This window comes from Salmo salar, chromosome 11, assembly GCF_965601325.2.
Source record: "Salmo salar chromosome 11, fSalSal1, whole genome shotgun sequence".
Classification (NCBI taxonomy): domain Eukaryota; kingdom Metazoa; phylum Chordata; class Actinopteri; order Salmoniformes; family Salmonidae; genus Salmo; species Salmo salar.
In genome coordinates this window covers 99,311,386-99,326,792 of record NC_138301.1, presented here as the reverse complement: position 1 = coordinate 99,326,792, position 15,407 = coordinate 99,311,386, and the positions used below count along the sequence as shown (strand labels likewise).

General features: G+C 42.5%; 1 protein-coding gene and 1 long non-coding RNA gene across 2 annotated transcripts in view; one reads left to right on the top strand and one right to left on the bottom strand.

The window, feature by feature from the left end:
• The window catches only part of arrdc1b (arrestin domain containing 1b), a 59,653-nt gene that overhangs the window by 39,843 nt on the left and 4,403 nt on the right, over nucleotides 1-15,407 (top strand). The window contains exons 3-6 of the mRNA XM_014128649.3: nucleotides 8,172-8,222; nucleotides 10,748-10,902; nucleotides 13,228-13,410; nucleotides 14,793-14,969. Of these exons, the coding sequence (XP_013984124.2) occupies nucleotides 8,172-8,222; nucleotides 10,748-10,902; nucleotides 13,228-13,410; nucleotides 14,793-14,969 (566 nt within the window). The remainder of the gene's footprint in view (nucleotides 1-8,171; nucleotides 8,223-10,747; nucleotides 10,903-13,227; nucleotides 13,411-14,792; nucleotides 14,970-15,407) is intronic.
• On the bottom strand, nucleotides 4,441-6,349 carry LOC106563242 (uncharacterized). The gene is made up of 2 exons (XR_001319213.3): nucleotides 5,979-6,349; nucleotides 4,441-5,237 (listed from the first exon to the last, which is right to left on the bottom strand). It is a non-coding gene; the product is annotated as an uncharacterized LOC106563242 (long non-coding RNA).

Below are 15,407 nucleotides of genomic sequence, written 5' to 3'. Positions count from 1 at the left end.
CATTATGGCCAAACAGTTATTTTTTTGTTTCATCAGACCAGAGGACATTTCTCCAAAAAGTACGATCTTTGTCCCCATGTGCAGTTGCAAACCGTAGTCTGGCTTTTTCTGGTGGTTTTGGAGCAGTGGCTTCTTCCTTGCTGAGCGGCCTTTCGGGTTATGTCGATACAGGACTCGTTTTACTGTGGATATAGATACTTTTGTTCCTGTTTCCTCCAGCATCTTCACAATGTCCTATGCTGTTGTTCTGGGATTGATTTGCACCTTTCGCACCAAAGTACGTTTCTCTCTAGGAGACAGAATGCATCTCCTTCCTGAGCGGTATGATGGCTGTGTGGTCCCATGGTGTTTATACTTGCGTACTATTGTTTGTACAGATGAACGTGGTACCTTCAGGCATTTGGAAATTGCTCCCAAGGATGAACCAGACTTGTTAAGGTCTACAATTCTGTTTCTGAGGTCTTGGCTGATTTCTTTTGATTTTCCCATGATGTTAAGCAAAGAGGCACTGAGTTTGAAGGTAGGCCTTCAAACACATCCACAGGTACACCTCCAATTGACTCAAATTAAGTCAATTAGCCTATCAGAAGCTCCTAAAGCCATGACATCATTTTCTGGAATTTTCCAAGCTGTTTAAAGGCACAGTCAACTTAGTGTATGTAAACTTCTGACCCATTGGAATTGTGATACAGTGAATTCTAAGTGAAATAATCTGTCTGTAAACAATCATTGGAAAAATGACTTGTGTCATGCACAGAAAGTAGATGTCCTAACTGACTTGCCAAAACTATAGTTTGTTAACATGAAATGTGTGGAGTGGTTGAAAAACAAGTTTTAATGACTCCAACCTAAGTGTATGTAAACTTCAGACTTCAACTATATGTACGCACGGTCACTGTGGGGACAAAATTGTTGATGCATTTATTGATGAAGCCTGTGACTGAGGTGGTATACTCCTCAATGCCATTGGACGAATCCCGGAACATATTCCAGTCTGTGCCAGCAAAACTGTCCTGTAGTGTAGGATCCGAGTCATTTGACCACATTCGTGTTGAGCGAATCACTGGTACTTCCTGCTTTTCTGTATTTGCTTGTAAGCATGATTCAGGAGGATAGAATTATTGTCAGATTTTCCAAATTGAGGCCGAGGGAGAGCTTTGTACTTGTCTCTGTGTGGAGTCTAGAGTTATTTTTTTTCCTCTGGTTGCACATGTGACGTGCTGGTAGAAATTAGGTAAAACAGATTTAAGTTTGCCTGCATTAAAGTCCCCGGACACTCGGAGTGCCGCTTCCGAATGAGCATGTTCTTGTTTGCATATGACCTTACGCAGCTCGTTTAGTGCGTTCTTAGTGCCAGCATTGGTTTGTGGTGGTTAATAGACGGATACGAAAAATATAAATTCTCTTGTAGGATTGTCTCAAATGGAGCTCATCCAGTTTATTCTCCAGTGATTGCACATTGGCTAATAGAACGGATGGTAGAGGCGGGTTACCCACTCACCGACAAATTCTCACAAGGCATCCAGATCTCCGCCCCCTGTATTTCCATCTTTTCTCCATGCAAATGACGGGGATTTTGGGCCTTGTCTGGGAGCAACATTATATCCTTTGCGTTCAACTCATTAAAGAAATACGCCCTTATCCAGGTATGTTGATAATAGAATGTTGGAATCAACTGAAGTTTCTAATTTCCATTGTCGGAAGTTTACATACAACTTAGCCAAATACATTTAAACTCAGTTTTTCATCATTATTTACATTTAATCCTAGTAACAATTCCGTCTTAGGTCAGTTAGGATCACCACTTTATTTTAAGAATGCGAAATGTCAGAATAATAGTAGAGAGAATGATGTATTTCAGCTTTTATTTCTTTCATCACATTCCCAGTGGGTCAGAAGTTTACATACACTCAATTAGTATTTGATAGCATTGCCTTTAAATTGTTTAACTTGGGTCAAACATTTTGGGTAGCCTTCTACAAGCTTCCCACAATAAGTTGTGTGAATTTTGGCCCATTCCTCCTGACAGAGCTGGTGTAACTGAGTCAGGTTTGTAGGCCTCCTTGCTCGCACACGCTTTTTCAGTTCTGCCCACATATTTTCTATAGGGTGAGGTCAGGGCTTTGTGATGACCACTCCAATACCTTGACTTTGTTGTCCTTAAGCCATTTTACCACAACTTTAGAAGTATGCTTGTGGTCATTGTCCATTTGGAAGACCCATTTGCGACCTAGCTTTAACTTCCTGACTGATGTCTTGAGATGTTGCTTCAATATATCCACATAATTTTCCCCCCTTATGATGCCATCTATTTTGTGAAGTGCACCAATCCCTCCTGCAGCAAAAGCACCCCCAGAGCATGATGATGCCACCCCCGTGCTTCACGGTTGGGATGGTGTTCTTTGGCTTGCAAGCCTCCCCCTTTTTCCTCCAAACATAACGATGGTGATTATGGTCAAACAGTTCTATTTTTGTTTCATCAGACCAGAGGATATTTCTCCAAAAAGTACGATCTTTGTCCCCATGTGCAGTTGCAAACCGCAGTCTGGCTTTTTTATGGCAGTTTTGGAGCAGTGGCTACTTCCTTGCTGAGCGGCCTTTCAGGTTATGTCGATACAGGACTCGTTTTACTGTGGATATAGATACTTTTGTACCTGTTTCCTCCAGCATCTACAGAAGGTCCTTTGCTGTTGTTCTGGGATTGATTTGAACTTGTCGCACAAAAGTACATTCATCTCTAGGAGACAGAACGCGTCTCCTTCCTGAGCGGTATGGTGGCTGCGTGGTCCCATGGTGTTTATACTTGCGTATTATTGTTTGTACAGATGAGCGTGGTATCTTCAGGCATTTGGAAATTGCTCCCAAGGATAAACCAGACTTGTGGAAGTCTACCATTTTTTTCTGAGGTCTTGGCTGATTTCTTTTGATTTTCCCATGATGTCAAGCAAAGAGGCACTGAGTTTGAAGGTAGGCCTTGAAACACATCCACAGGTACACCTCCAATTGACTCAAATTATGTCAATTAGCATATCAGAAGCTTCTAAAGCCATGACATAATTTTCTGGAAGTTTCCAAGCTGTTTAAAGGCAAAAAGTTGTAGACTTCCACAAGTCTGGTTCATCCTTGGGAGCAATTTCCAAATGCCTTAAGGTACCACGTTCATCTGTACAAACAATAGTATGCAAGTATAAACACCATGGGACCGCGGAGCCGCCATACCGCTCAGGAAGGAGACGTGTTCTGTCTCCTAGAGATGAACGTACTTTTGTGTGACAAGTGCAAATCAATCCCAGAACAACAGCAAAGGACCTTGTGAAGATGCTGGAGGAAACAGATAGAAAAGTATCTATATCCACAGTAAAACGAGTCCTATATCGACATAACCTGAAAGGCTGCTCAGCAAGGAAGAAGCCACTGCTCCAAAACCACCAAAAAAAAGCCAGACTACGGTTTGCAACTGCACATGGGGACAAAGATTGTACTTTTTGGAGAAATGTCCTCTGGTCTGATGAAACAAAAATAGAACTGTTTGGCCATAATGTTTGGAGGAAGAAGGGGAGGCTTGCAAGCCAAAGAACACCATCCCAACCGTGAAACACGGGGGTGGCAGTGCCATGTTGTGGGGGTGCTTTGCTGCAGGAGGGACTGGTGCACTTCACAAAATAGATGGCATCATGAGGAAAGAAAATGATGTGGATATATTGAAGCAACATCTCAAGACATCAGTCAGGAAGTTAAAGCTTGGTCGCAAATGGGTCTTCCAAATGGACAATGACCCCAAGCATACTTCCAAAGTTGTGGCAAAATGGCTTAAGGACAACAAAGTCAAGGTATTGGAGTGGCCATCACAAAGCCCTGACCTCAATCCAATAGAACATTTGTGGGCAGAACTGAAAAAGCGTGTGCGAGCAAGGAGGCCTACAAACCTGACTCAGTTACCCCAACTCTGTCAGGATGAATGGGCCAAAATTCACCCAACTTATTGTGGGAAGCTTGTGGAAGGCTTCCCAAAACGTTTGACCCAAGTTAAACATTTTAAAGGCAATGCTACCAAATACTAGTTGAGTGTATGAAAACCTCCGACCCACTGGGAATATGTTGAAAGAAATAAAAGCTGAAATACATCATTCTCTCTACTATTATTCTGACATTTCACATTCTTAAAATGAAGTGGTGATCCTAACTGACCTAAGACAGGAAGTCTTTACTAGGATTAAATGTCAGGATTTGTGAAAAGCCGAGTTTAAATCTAGTTGGCGAAGGTGTATATAAAATATATATATATATGACATTCTCTTGTTACCTCTCATTCACAGGTGTCCATCTCAATAAACCTGGGCGTACCTGGAACTACCACCACTCTCGTTGTCGGAGAGTCAGAGAATGCATTTGGCATCATGGCTGCAAGGATGAGGATTTTTGATGGACACACAGACTCAGTTCTTTGTGTGCACTGTGTTTTAATTTAGATTAGCTTTAACTACACCACAAGTAGAAGAAAGCCAGTAAAATCTGTGGCACACAGCTCTTCTGTACTTTGTCAGCGCAAATAGAATGCATTCAAACACCTTGTGTTGAGATGAAGTGATGCTTTTTCAGCACACAAATAAACCTTTATTATTGCTTCTGAAAGTAAACCACAGTACAAAAGTCTCTGCTGAAAACAGACATGTAAACAAGTGTCTATGGAATAAAATGTGTCAGTATAGTTACAAATATTTCTGAATATACATATTTCTTAACAGTAGTACAACAGTGTCTGCTATGAACAGACATGTAAACAACAAAAGGGTGAAATATGAAGTGTCAAGAGTGTAGATACAAATATTTATGAGCCATATAAATATTTCGGAACAATAGTAAAACAGTGTCTTATGAACAGACATGTGAGACACACAACATTGCGAACAAGACATGCTCGGAGATCTTGAGATATGTCTTCAATCAATGCCTTTGTGAGTGATGTCTGCAGCTGTTTTCTCCCTTCTTCTCACACCCCTGCTACAGAACTACTGCTGCTGCTCTGTGGCATCGGTGGAGTAGGTCTTGGAGGTGGGCCCAGGATAGAGCTTCCCAGGTCCAGCATGGAGATGTTTCTAATTCTGCACTGCAACTCAGTGCGGGAGATGTGCTGGGAGCCGGCCACCAGTCAGTACTGGGGGTAGAGGTAGTGAACAGGCTGTGCTGGGGCGCAGAGAACAAAACCAGGTGCTGTCTCCATTCACTGGTGTTTGTGTCTTGAAAATAAAAAAAGTAGAGGGCTATTTAGTACACATCTAAAACATTAATGAATGTCAAATATCATTAACCGAGACTACAATAGACTATATAATGTACAGTATTATATAGAGCCCTTATTGCATGGAACTTCCTTCCATCTCATATTGCTCAAATAAACTGCATACCTGGTTTAAAAAAAGGTAAAGCAACACCTCGCGGCACAACGCCTCTCCCCTATTTGACCTAGATAGTTTGTGTGAATGCATTGATATGTAGGCTAGGTGTGCCTTTTTAAAAGTGTATGTAGTTCTGTCCTTGAGCTGTACTTGTCTAATAATGTTCTTTATTATGTTTTGTGTGGACCCCAGGAGAGTAGCTCCTGCTTTTGCAACGGCTAATGGGGATCCTAATTAAATTCCAATACCAATGTTGCAAAATTTGGAGCAGAGTTGAGTAGACCTGGCCTAGCTACACATCTCTGCTTAAACGTTTGCAACATTTTGACTAACTGGACATTGCTACCAAACTTTGACTTTGGTGTTACCAATTTGGGAAGCTTATGATTTTCTTTCTATGACAAAATGATGTTTGATCAAAAGTTTTAAAGATCTTTAGTTTAGTTAGTTGACTTGCTTTCCCTGCACGAGTATGCTGCTAGGCTAGCTAGCCATTAGCCAGCCAAGTAGATAGCGCTAGCTATGGTTAGCAAAGCATGGCTGCTCTTTTCGTCGACTACAATAGAAAATACAACAACATACACCATCCTTTGGTGAGACGGCATGTTGCTTTCAGTCTTCCCATGCTTAATGTTCCAAACAAGCCAGCTGCAACATTTCTGGAGTAGCCTTTCCACCGGCATCTCCACTGCGGCCCTTGTTTCTTTTCTTTGCCTTGACAAACTTGTCGCAAACCCTACTCCACTTTTTCAAACAAGTGGTTGGGTTGGCCCCAGCGTCTCCACAATCTCCCTCCATGAATTGGCATTTACATGCTGGTATTTATATAATGAATGACTAGAATCATACTGGTGAAGGTACTTTTGTACCTCCTCAGTCAATCAATGCTCGAAGTTGTCATTCGCCATGTTGAATCCATACTGAGTTTCGGGCTGAATCGTCAAGAAGCGGAAACTCATGTCACCCCTACGGTTGACCAATCATGGACGAAGGGGCGTAGACTTCGGCTTCCAAACTTCGGCTGTCCCTTGAGAAAAAATGCTGTGTGCCCAAACAGCCGACAAAATCCTAACCAAACTGCAAAACGAACAAAAACATCACAAAATGTCATCATAATATATGTCGAACTGTACCAAACTGGGGGTGAAAAGATCTTTATAATACAACTGCTCTATATTGTTGCATAGCTAGAAAGCTGTATGCGTTTTCAACTGTCTTGAACTGCAATAGACGTCTCTGTCTCTCACCTAGAGCTCATTTGAAATACAGCCCCATCAACTCTTTTTAAGTTTCCCTGTACTGTACTTTCTCTCAGCGGCATGTGGAGACTGGTTCTCTACATAGTTGAGCAAGAAAGAGAGAGCGAGAGAAGGTGTAAGAATGTGGCTACTACATGAGGCACCTGCAGAGTTGCTTTCATAGCGTGACACCCTTGCCTTTTCTTGCAAAGAGATGCTTCCTCTAACAGTAAACAAGTGATGTAAATGAAAACGCGGAAATCCCTGAGAGCTTCCCCTTTAGGAAATGGAGACAAACTGAAAACACATTGACGTCTTGATGCAGTGAACGAACACTGCTATCTGAACAATTTTAATTGGACTGTCGGCTTATGAGGGAATTAATGGCCAGAGAGGCTTTAATGTCTACAAGGTTTTCTATATTATGAAACCTACAGTATCTCTTGATTTATCGCCTCCATTGGCACAATGTCCTTTTAAAGCCACATTATGAGTGAAATATGAGTGTATTCCCACAAAACTTTCAAAAACTGAAGTTGTATTATCTGTATTATCAGAAGAGAAATGATGTCTCTGGAACTGTTGTCGGTTTATCACATAAACTTCACTCAGTGGGAAAGTACACTCTTAAATAAAAAAAAAGGTTCCAAAAGGTTTCTGCGGCTGTCCCCATAGTATAGCCATTTTTGTTTCCAGGTAGAACCTGTTTTTATTCAAGGTAGAACTCTTGGGTTCCATGGGGTTATTCAAAGGGTTATCCTATGGGGACAGGCAAAGAACCCTTTTTGGTTCTAGATAGCACTTTTTTTTTAAGGATCGTAGGTGAGCCCTCAGCCCTGCAGGTGTGGTGCTTAACCTAGGGATCTCCATGGTTACCCACTGAGCTGTTCATACACACACACATCGTACTTGCACACCTTTGTGCTGAAATGTCACAGTGGGCTGATCTAGAAAAGCAGAGTGAAAAACATAATCCCTTATTGTACATCATTGTGAGAGCTGTTGAACATTTAGGGCTCGATTGTATCAGATCTGCGGTTGTTTTGGTGATGTTGGAGGTGGAACTGAATTAGAGCTGTCAAATCCACAAGCGGCTCCTGGCATTATACCTAAAGCAGACATTGCCATTGACTGCACAGTGTCACGTTAAGAGAAATCCCATGCAGCCTAATCTACACCTCGATTAGGCTGATAGAAATCCTCATTATTTAGTTGAATGATTTTTTATTTGAGTGTCATTATTTCTATATAGCCTACACATTCCCGTTCTGAACTTCTAACGGGAGTGGGACGGTTTTGGCTTTGTGACAATGATTAAGAGCAGCCGCTCTGATTTGACAGCTCTAACGCAGTTACACCGCCAAAACACCAGCGTTGCGGGTGTCAGATATCGCCAGTTAACGCTTGATCTGATTGAATCAAGGCCTTAGACTGGCCACCAGTCTACCTTGCGCTCCGTGTCTGTGTCTGTGCTTGTCTGTCTGTCTAAATGTGATTTTGCCTGTCTATCTGACCAAGCTATCTCTATCTCTTGCAGGTACCCTGGCAGCTGGCGAGCACAGTTTCCCTTTCCAATTTGTCATCCCAGGTAAGTTTGGGATAAGTCTGGAAAACCTGTTGAACTGCATTCCTCCATGTCAACCACACTGAGGTCCATATCATTATTTTTGTCAGTGCAGTACAGCTGAACTGTTGGTGACTTTTTGTAGGAATCTGGTTTTCAGGTATAACCACTGATAGCGTGAAGTTTCTGAATAGGCACAGTGTGTGTTGCTTTTGTAGTATTGCTTAGGGCCCTTGGCTCTTTGTCTAACAATTAAACAATTGGACTGGATATAATATAGTATTATGAATGGTATAAGAACGTTCAGTACAGTTTGTTCAGGTAAATAAAGAAATGCCTTTTCATATCAGAAGTAGGGTACGCTATTGAAACTAATGTCTCTGCCCTTGTGCTACATGCACTTTAATCGTAACTGCCTCAGTCAGCCAGCCCCCCTTGTGTCAGCCAACATCTCCTGTCTAAGTCGGTGATATATGTCAAAGTAGGCCATGCTAGTCACCCCTGGAAAAGGACTAACACAAAGGTTGAGCAAACAAGTGCCAGTAGCCTAGAGACTTATCATGTCCCTACAGACACTCCTTTGTGTCGTAACACATGACATGTACAATGTTATTCCTTGTTTTCTCCGGAATGCTTTTGACTGGACTGTGAACTCAAGTACATGCAGGTGTGAGGGCACAGACAGTGCAGTGGTTGTCTGTCTATTAGGCTACACTCTGTCTATATATAGTCCTTTAGTCCCGTGGTGCTGTCACTATTTAATTGCTCCATGTGGGCCCCCTGCAATCACCCTGCTGCCCTCCCCTCTCCACGTCCCTCCTTCCCCCGTCGTCAACAGAACGGCAACAGAATACATGATAATTACAGAGCTGATGATTGAATCATCCAGGCACTTAATTGAGCCGCGTGGCCCAGTGGCAGTGCCCCTTGCTGGTTGTCAGGTCAGGGGCTGACAGGGGAGGCTTTAAAATCCACATTTAAAGCGCCTCCAAATGGGATGCTACATTAAAACTGGTGTTTGTGCTGTGAAGATTGTTGAATGTACTTAAAAACTTAAAGTAAAGACTTGAAAACAGGAGCCCTTGGTTCTGTGGAGGAGGCTGGAGAAGAGGAGCAAGTGGTAGAAGAGGCCAGCCAGCCATTCTTTCCTTAGGGAGACGAGGCTGGATGGTCTGGTGCTGGGTTCCCTCTGGCCAGGAGCCTGTCTGTGTCTGTTCTGCCAAGCCTTCTGCACCCAGACTGCTGCTCCTCACTAATCCTTTTTGACAGCAGGCAATTCCCCTGTGCAGCACCCGCTGCTGACATGATCATTTAACCTTTTACTGCAGTGGGCTAAATGAGGGTAGTCTTAAACAAATCTACTTTGGGAAAAAAGTATACACCTAAAACTTATGGTTATGGGCTTAAAAAAAGAAGACACCTGTACCATGTCAGATATAGAGTTGGAATGTATTCAATTTTTGGTTTGCGTCCCATTATTACACTTAATATACATCACAGAAGACTGAAATATAACAAAACCGTTTGACATAGAAACACCAGATTTTTGGCAGGTATTTTATATTACTAACATTCCACCCTTGAGGACACTAGAGGATGATTTGGTCATTTGTCTGCAGGAAAGGGCTACATGAGGAGGAGGGCTGAATTGGAATTGAAAATATTGAGAATGTGAGAGACTGAATTGTGTGTTCTGTATGCATCTCTGTCCTTCATAAGTCTTCCATTTTGCGTCATCTATTTATTACAATGATTCATAGGAAAAATCTATGACGTATTTGGTTAAAAGCATGACATTGGACACAATACATTCCAATTTGAATGTATCAGCACCTGTCGTGCTTTATGAGCTGAATACAGTAGATGAACATTTATTTAACCCAGTATGACATTTGTAAATGTATTCAGATTGTAGATAACAACATGTTTTCCAAGGTTTTTCTCTGAGACTCTGATCCATCCTCTCATCTCTATCTCTTTTAGTACTAAACTTCATCCTACCATTCACCATTTCCTCTCTCCGTCCAACCTCTCAGAATTATTATTTTTGTCTTTCTCTTCTTCAGTTTCTGTTCCTCCATCTCTACTCCTCTATCCTCTGTTCTTTCGGAAGTCTGTAAATAAACTCTGTCCTCCCCCTGTCCTGTTAGGAGGGGATTTGTGCAGATCAGACAGATAGGCACAGACACTTAGTGACAGCGCTGCTAGGAGCCCTGAGTATCTGTCCCCCTGTCCTGATCTATCTGCTTCCCACTGCTCAGACCAAGCACTGACTGGCCCTCCTCTGATAAAGTACACACACTGACCAGCCACCAGTTTAGACTGCCACTCTGTTTTGGTCAGAATCTCATATTCCCATTTATAGGTTTCACCTGCAGACAGCAGAGGCTTTATGAAAGAAATGAAACAGCTGTGGTCTATGTTGCTGCTGTAGCAGTTGATATTGTGAAATTATTTATGTCCGAGAGTTACATTTAGTATACAATCTTAAACTCTCTGTGGTCAATCTCGCTCTGTCTAATAACTGTGTTTGTCTCTGCCCAACTCAGTGGCTGCCCCAACCTCCTTTGAAGGGCCCTTTGGGAAAATTGTTTACCGTGTGAGAGCCGTCATAGACACACCTCGCTTCTCCAAGGACTACAAGGCCCAGAAGCCCTTCTACCTACTCAACCTGCTCAACCTCAATCAAGTGCCCGACATTGAGGTAAAGACCACCAGTCACCAATGTCTCAGCACTGTCTCACCGTCTGAACTTGTGTTATTATGCAGTCATTTCCATGAAAACATACATGAAATGAGTAGCAAAATGAATAGGAAATATAGTCAAGACGTTGACAAGGTTATAAATAAGGATTTTTAATTTAAATAATAATTGTGTCCTTCAAAACTTTGCTTTCGTCAAAGAATCCTCCATTTGTAGCAAATACCGCCTTGCAGACCTCTGGCATTCTAGTTGTCCATTTGTTGAGGTAATCTGAAGAGACTTCGCCCCATGCTTCCTGAAGTTGGATTGGCTTGATGGGCACTTCTTACGTACCGTACGGTCAAGCTGCTCCCACAACAGCTCAATAGGGTTGAGATCCGGTGACTGTGCTGGCCACTCCATTATAGACAGAATACCAGCTGACTGCTTCTTCCATAAATAGTTATTGCATAGTTTGGAGCTGTGCTTTGGGTCATTGTCCTGTTGTAGAATGAAATTGGCTCCAATTAAGCGCCGTCCACAGGGTATGGCATGGTGTTGCAAAATGGAGTGATAGCCTTCCTTCTTCAAGATCCCCTTTACCCTGTACAAATCTCCCCCTTTACCACCACCAAAGCACCCCCAGACCATCACATTGCCTCCACCATGATGACAGATGGCGTCAAGCATCTTTTCATTTTTTCTGCGTCTCACGAATGTTCTTCTTTGTGATCCAAACACCTCAAACTTAGATTTGTCTGTCCATAACACTTTTTTCCAATCTTCCTCTGTCCAGTGTCTGTGTTTTTTTGCCCATCTTAATCTTTTCTTTTTATTGGCCAGTCTGAGATATGGCTTTTTCTTTGCAACTCTGCCTAGAAGGCCAGCATCCCGGAGTCGCCTCTTCACTGTTGACGTTGAGACTGGTATTTTGCGGGTACTATTTAATGAAGCTGCCAGTTGAGGACTTGTGAGGCGTCTGTTTCTCAAACTAGACACTCGAATGTACTTGTCCTCTTGCTCAGTTGTGCACTCCTCTTTCTATTCTGGTTAGAGACAGTTTGCGCTGTTCTGTAAAGGGAGTAGTACACAGCGTTGTACGAGATCTTCAGTTTCTCAAATCAAATCAAATTTTATTTGTCACATACACATGGTTAGCAGATGTTAATGCGAGTGTAGCGAAATGTTTGTGCTTCTAGTTCCGACAATGCAGTAATATCCAACGAGTAATCTAACCTAACAATTTCACAACAATTACCTTATACACACAAGTGTAAAGAAATGAATAATAATATGTACATTAAAAAATATATGAATGAGTGATGGTATAGAACGGCATAGGCAAGATGCAGTGGATGCTATAGAGTACAGTATATACATATGAGATGAGTAATGTAGGATATGTAAACATATAAAAGTGGCATTGTTTAAAGTGGCTAGTGATACATTACATCAAGATGGAAAGATGCAGTAGATTGTATAGAGTACAGTATATACATATGAAATTAGTAATGTAGGGTATGTAAACATTATATGAAGTGGCATTGTTCTTGCCAATTTCTCACAATGAAATGCCTTCATTTCTCAGAACAAGAATAGACTGACGAGTTTCAGAAGTAAGTTCTTTGTTTCTGGCCATTTTGAGCCTGTAATCGAACCCACAAATGCTGATTCTCCAGATACTCAACTAGTCTCAAGAAGGCAAGTTTTATTGCTTCTTTAATCAAAACAACAGTTTTCAGCAGTGCTAACATAATTGCAAAAGGGTTTTATAATGATCAATTAAACTTTTACAATTATAAACTTGGATTAGCTAACACAATGTGCCATTGGAACACAGGAGTGATGGTTGCTGATAATGGGCCTCTGTACGCCTATGTAGATATTCCATTAAAAATCTGCCGTTTCCAGCTACAACAGTCATTTACAACATTAACAATGTCTACACTGAATTGCTGATCAATTTGATGTTATTTTAATGGACCGAAAAAATAGCTTTTCTTTCAAAAACAAGGACATTTCTAAGTGACCCCAAACTTTTGAACGGTGGTGTGTGTGTATATATATATAGTACTTGGCTATAGACTGTGTACTGGAACAGTATATATTTCTGAAGAGGACAGTGGACTGACTACCTGTAAAGTGCCCACTTATTTGATCATGCCTTATTTTGTTTGATAGTTATGGGATTTGATTTCTGCACGATGAGTGCAGTGAACCACTTTCTCATCCATAATTAAAGATTACAAGAGGTCTTCCCCCCAGCTCTTATTTCTGTTACTACGCTCTGTTCATCTGTCCCTCAGAACTGGTTGTTTTACCCTTCCTATGACTGCTTCTCCCCAGCAACCCAGTTATGCTGTGACCACTAAGAGGTTCAGCTATCTCCTGGTGAAGACGGGCACCCTCATGCTGAAGGCTTGCAGTGACCTGAGGGGATACACACCAGGCCAGATCATCAGACTAGCCACTGAGATCCACAACAAGTCAGGCAAGGACACGGGCTGCGTGCTGGCCAGTCTCATACAGGTACCACACGACCATGGTCTCACGGTTTCATGTTGCTTCTGGTGTAACTTCTGATCAAATGCTGATACACTATATATACTAAAGTATGTGGACACCCCTTCAAATTAGTGGATTCGGCTATTTCAACCACACCGTTGCTTGACAGTTGTATAAAATTTAGCACACACCCATGCAATTTCCATAGACAAACATTGGCAGTAGAATGGCCTTACTGGAGAGCTCAGTGACTTTCAACGTGGCATCGTCATAGGATGCCACCTTTCCAACAAGTCAGTTCATCAAATTTCTGCCCTGCTAGAGCTGCCCCGGTCAACTGTAAGTGCTGTTATTGTGAAGTGGAAATGTCTAGGAGCAACAATGGGTTAGCCGCGAAGTAGTAGGCCACACAAGTTCACAGAACAGAACCGCCGAATGCTGAAGCATGTAGCGCGTAAAATTTGTCTGTCCTCGGTTGCAACACTCACTACTGAGTTCCAAACTGCCTCTGGAAGCAACGTCAGCTTAATAACTGTTCGTCAGAAACTTCATGAAATGGGTTTCCATGGCCGAGCAGCCGCACACAAGCCTAAGATCACCATGCGCAATGCCAAGCGTTGGCTGGAGTGGTGTAAAGCTCACCGTCATTGGACTCTGGAGCAACGCGTTCTCTGGAACGCGTTCTCTGGAGTGATGAATCACGCTTCACCATCTGGCAGTCAGACAGACTAAACTGGGTTTGGCAGATGCCGGGAGAACGCTACCTGCCCCAATGTATAGTGCCAACTGTAAAGTTTAGTGGAGGAGGAATAATGGTCTGAGGCTGTTTTTCATGGTTCGGGCTAGGCCCCTTAGTTCCAGTGAAGGGAAATTGTAACGCTATAGCATACAATTACATTGTAGACTATTCTGTGCTTCCAACTTTGTGGCGACAGTCTGGGGAAGGCCCTTTCCTGTTTCATCATGACAATGCCCCCGTGCACTAAGTGAGGTCCATGCAGAAATGGTTTGTCGAGATTGGTGTGGAAGAACTTGACTGGCCTGCCCAGAGCCCTGACCTCAACCCTATCGAACACCTTTGGGATGAATTGGAACTCCGACTGCGTGCCTGATCTCACTAATTCTCTTGTGGCTGAATGGAAGTACCTTCAGCAATGTTCCAACATCGAGTGGAAAGCCTTCCCAGAAAAGTGAAGGCTGTTATAGCAGCAAAGGTGGGACCAACTCCATGTTAATGCCCAGGATTTTGGAATGAGATGTTCGACGAGCAGCTGTCCGCATACTTTAGAGTATTTTTAGTGTATATATTTGAACTGTAGTGTTTGTCTGTATTGTTTACTCTAGGCTGTATGTTTGTTGGATGTAGATCTTGTCTCTGATACCCCTCCTCCTTTTATCTTGCTCAGAAAGTGACTTATAAGACCAAACGAGCTTTGTACGACCTGCGGACCATAGCAGAGGTAGAGGGGGCGGGAGTGAAGGCGGGGAAACACGCTGAGTGGCGAGAGCAGATCATTGTACCGCCCCTCCCCCAGTCTGCCCTGGCCGGCTGCAGCCTCATAGAGATCGACTACTTCATCCAGGTTAGTAACATCCTCAATCGAGTGCTCTGATGGGCATCCACCCGATTAAAGCATGTTGTTTCACAGGTGGTATTTCAGCGTTTTAGCAGTTGTATAGTGTTCATTCTATAGAGTTCAGGTGGGCCCTTTGCGCTTCAGCAAACAAAGGCAAGGAGGGGTGCTCAACAACAATGACAAAAATCATGAGAGTTGCTTACCAAGAAAAACTTCCAAAAGGACTAATTAGAGGTTAAAAGGTCCTTTTGGAAATTTTTCTTGGTAAGCCATTCTCATACTGTTCATTCTGTAGTTATAGTTGCAATATGAACCAGACAATGTTCCTCATACAGTATCATACTGTAGTAATCCTCTCATTAACCCAATGCACCTGCCATGTAGTATGCTGTAAATCATTCATGCTCAGTTTCAGAGGTCTCTTTTGAGTTCAGGGATTATTAC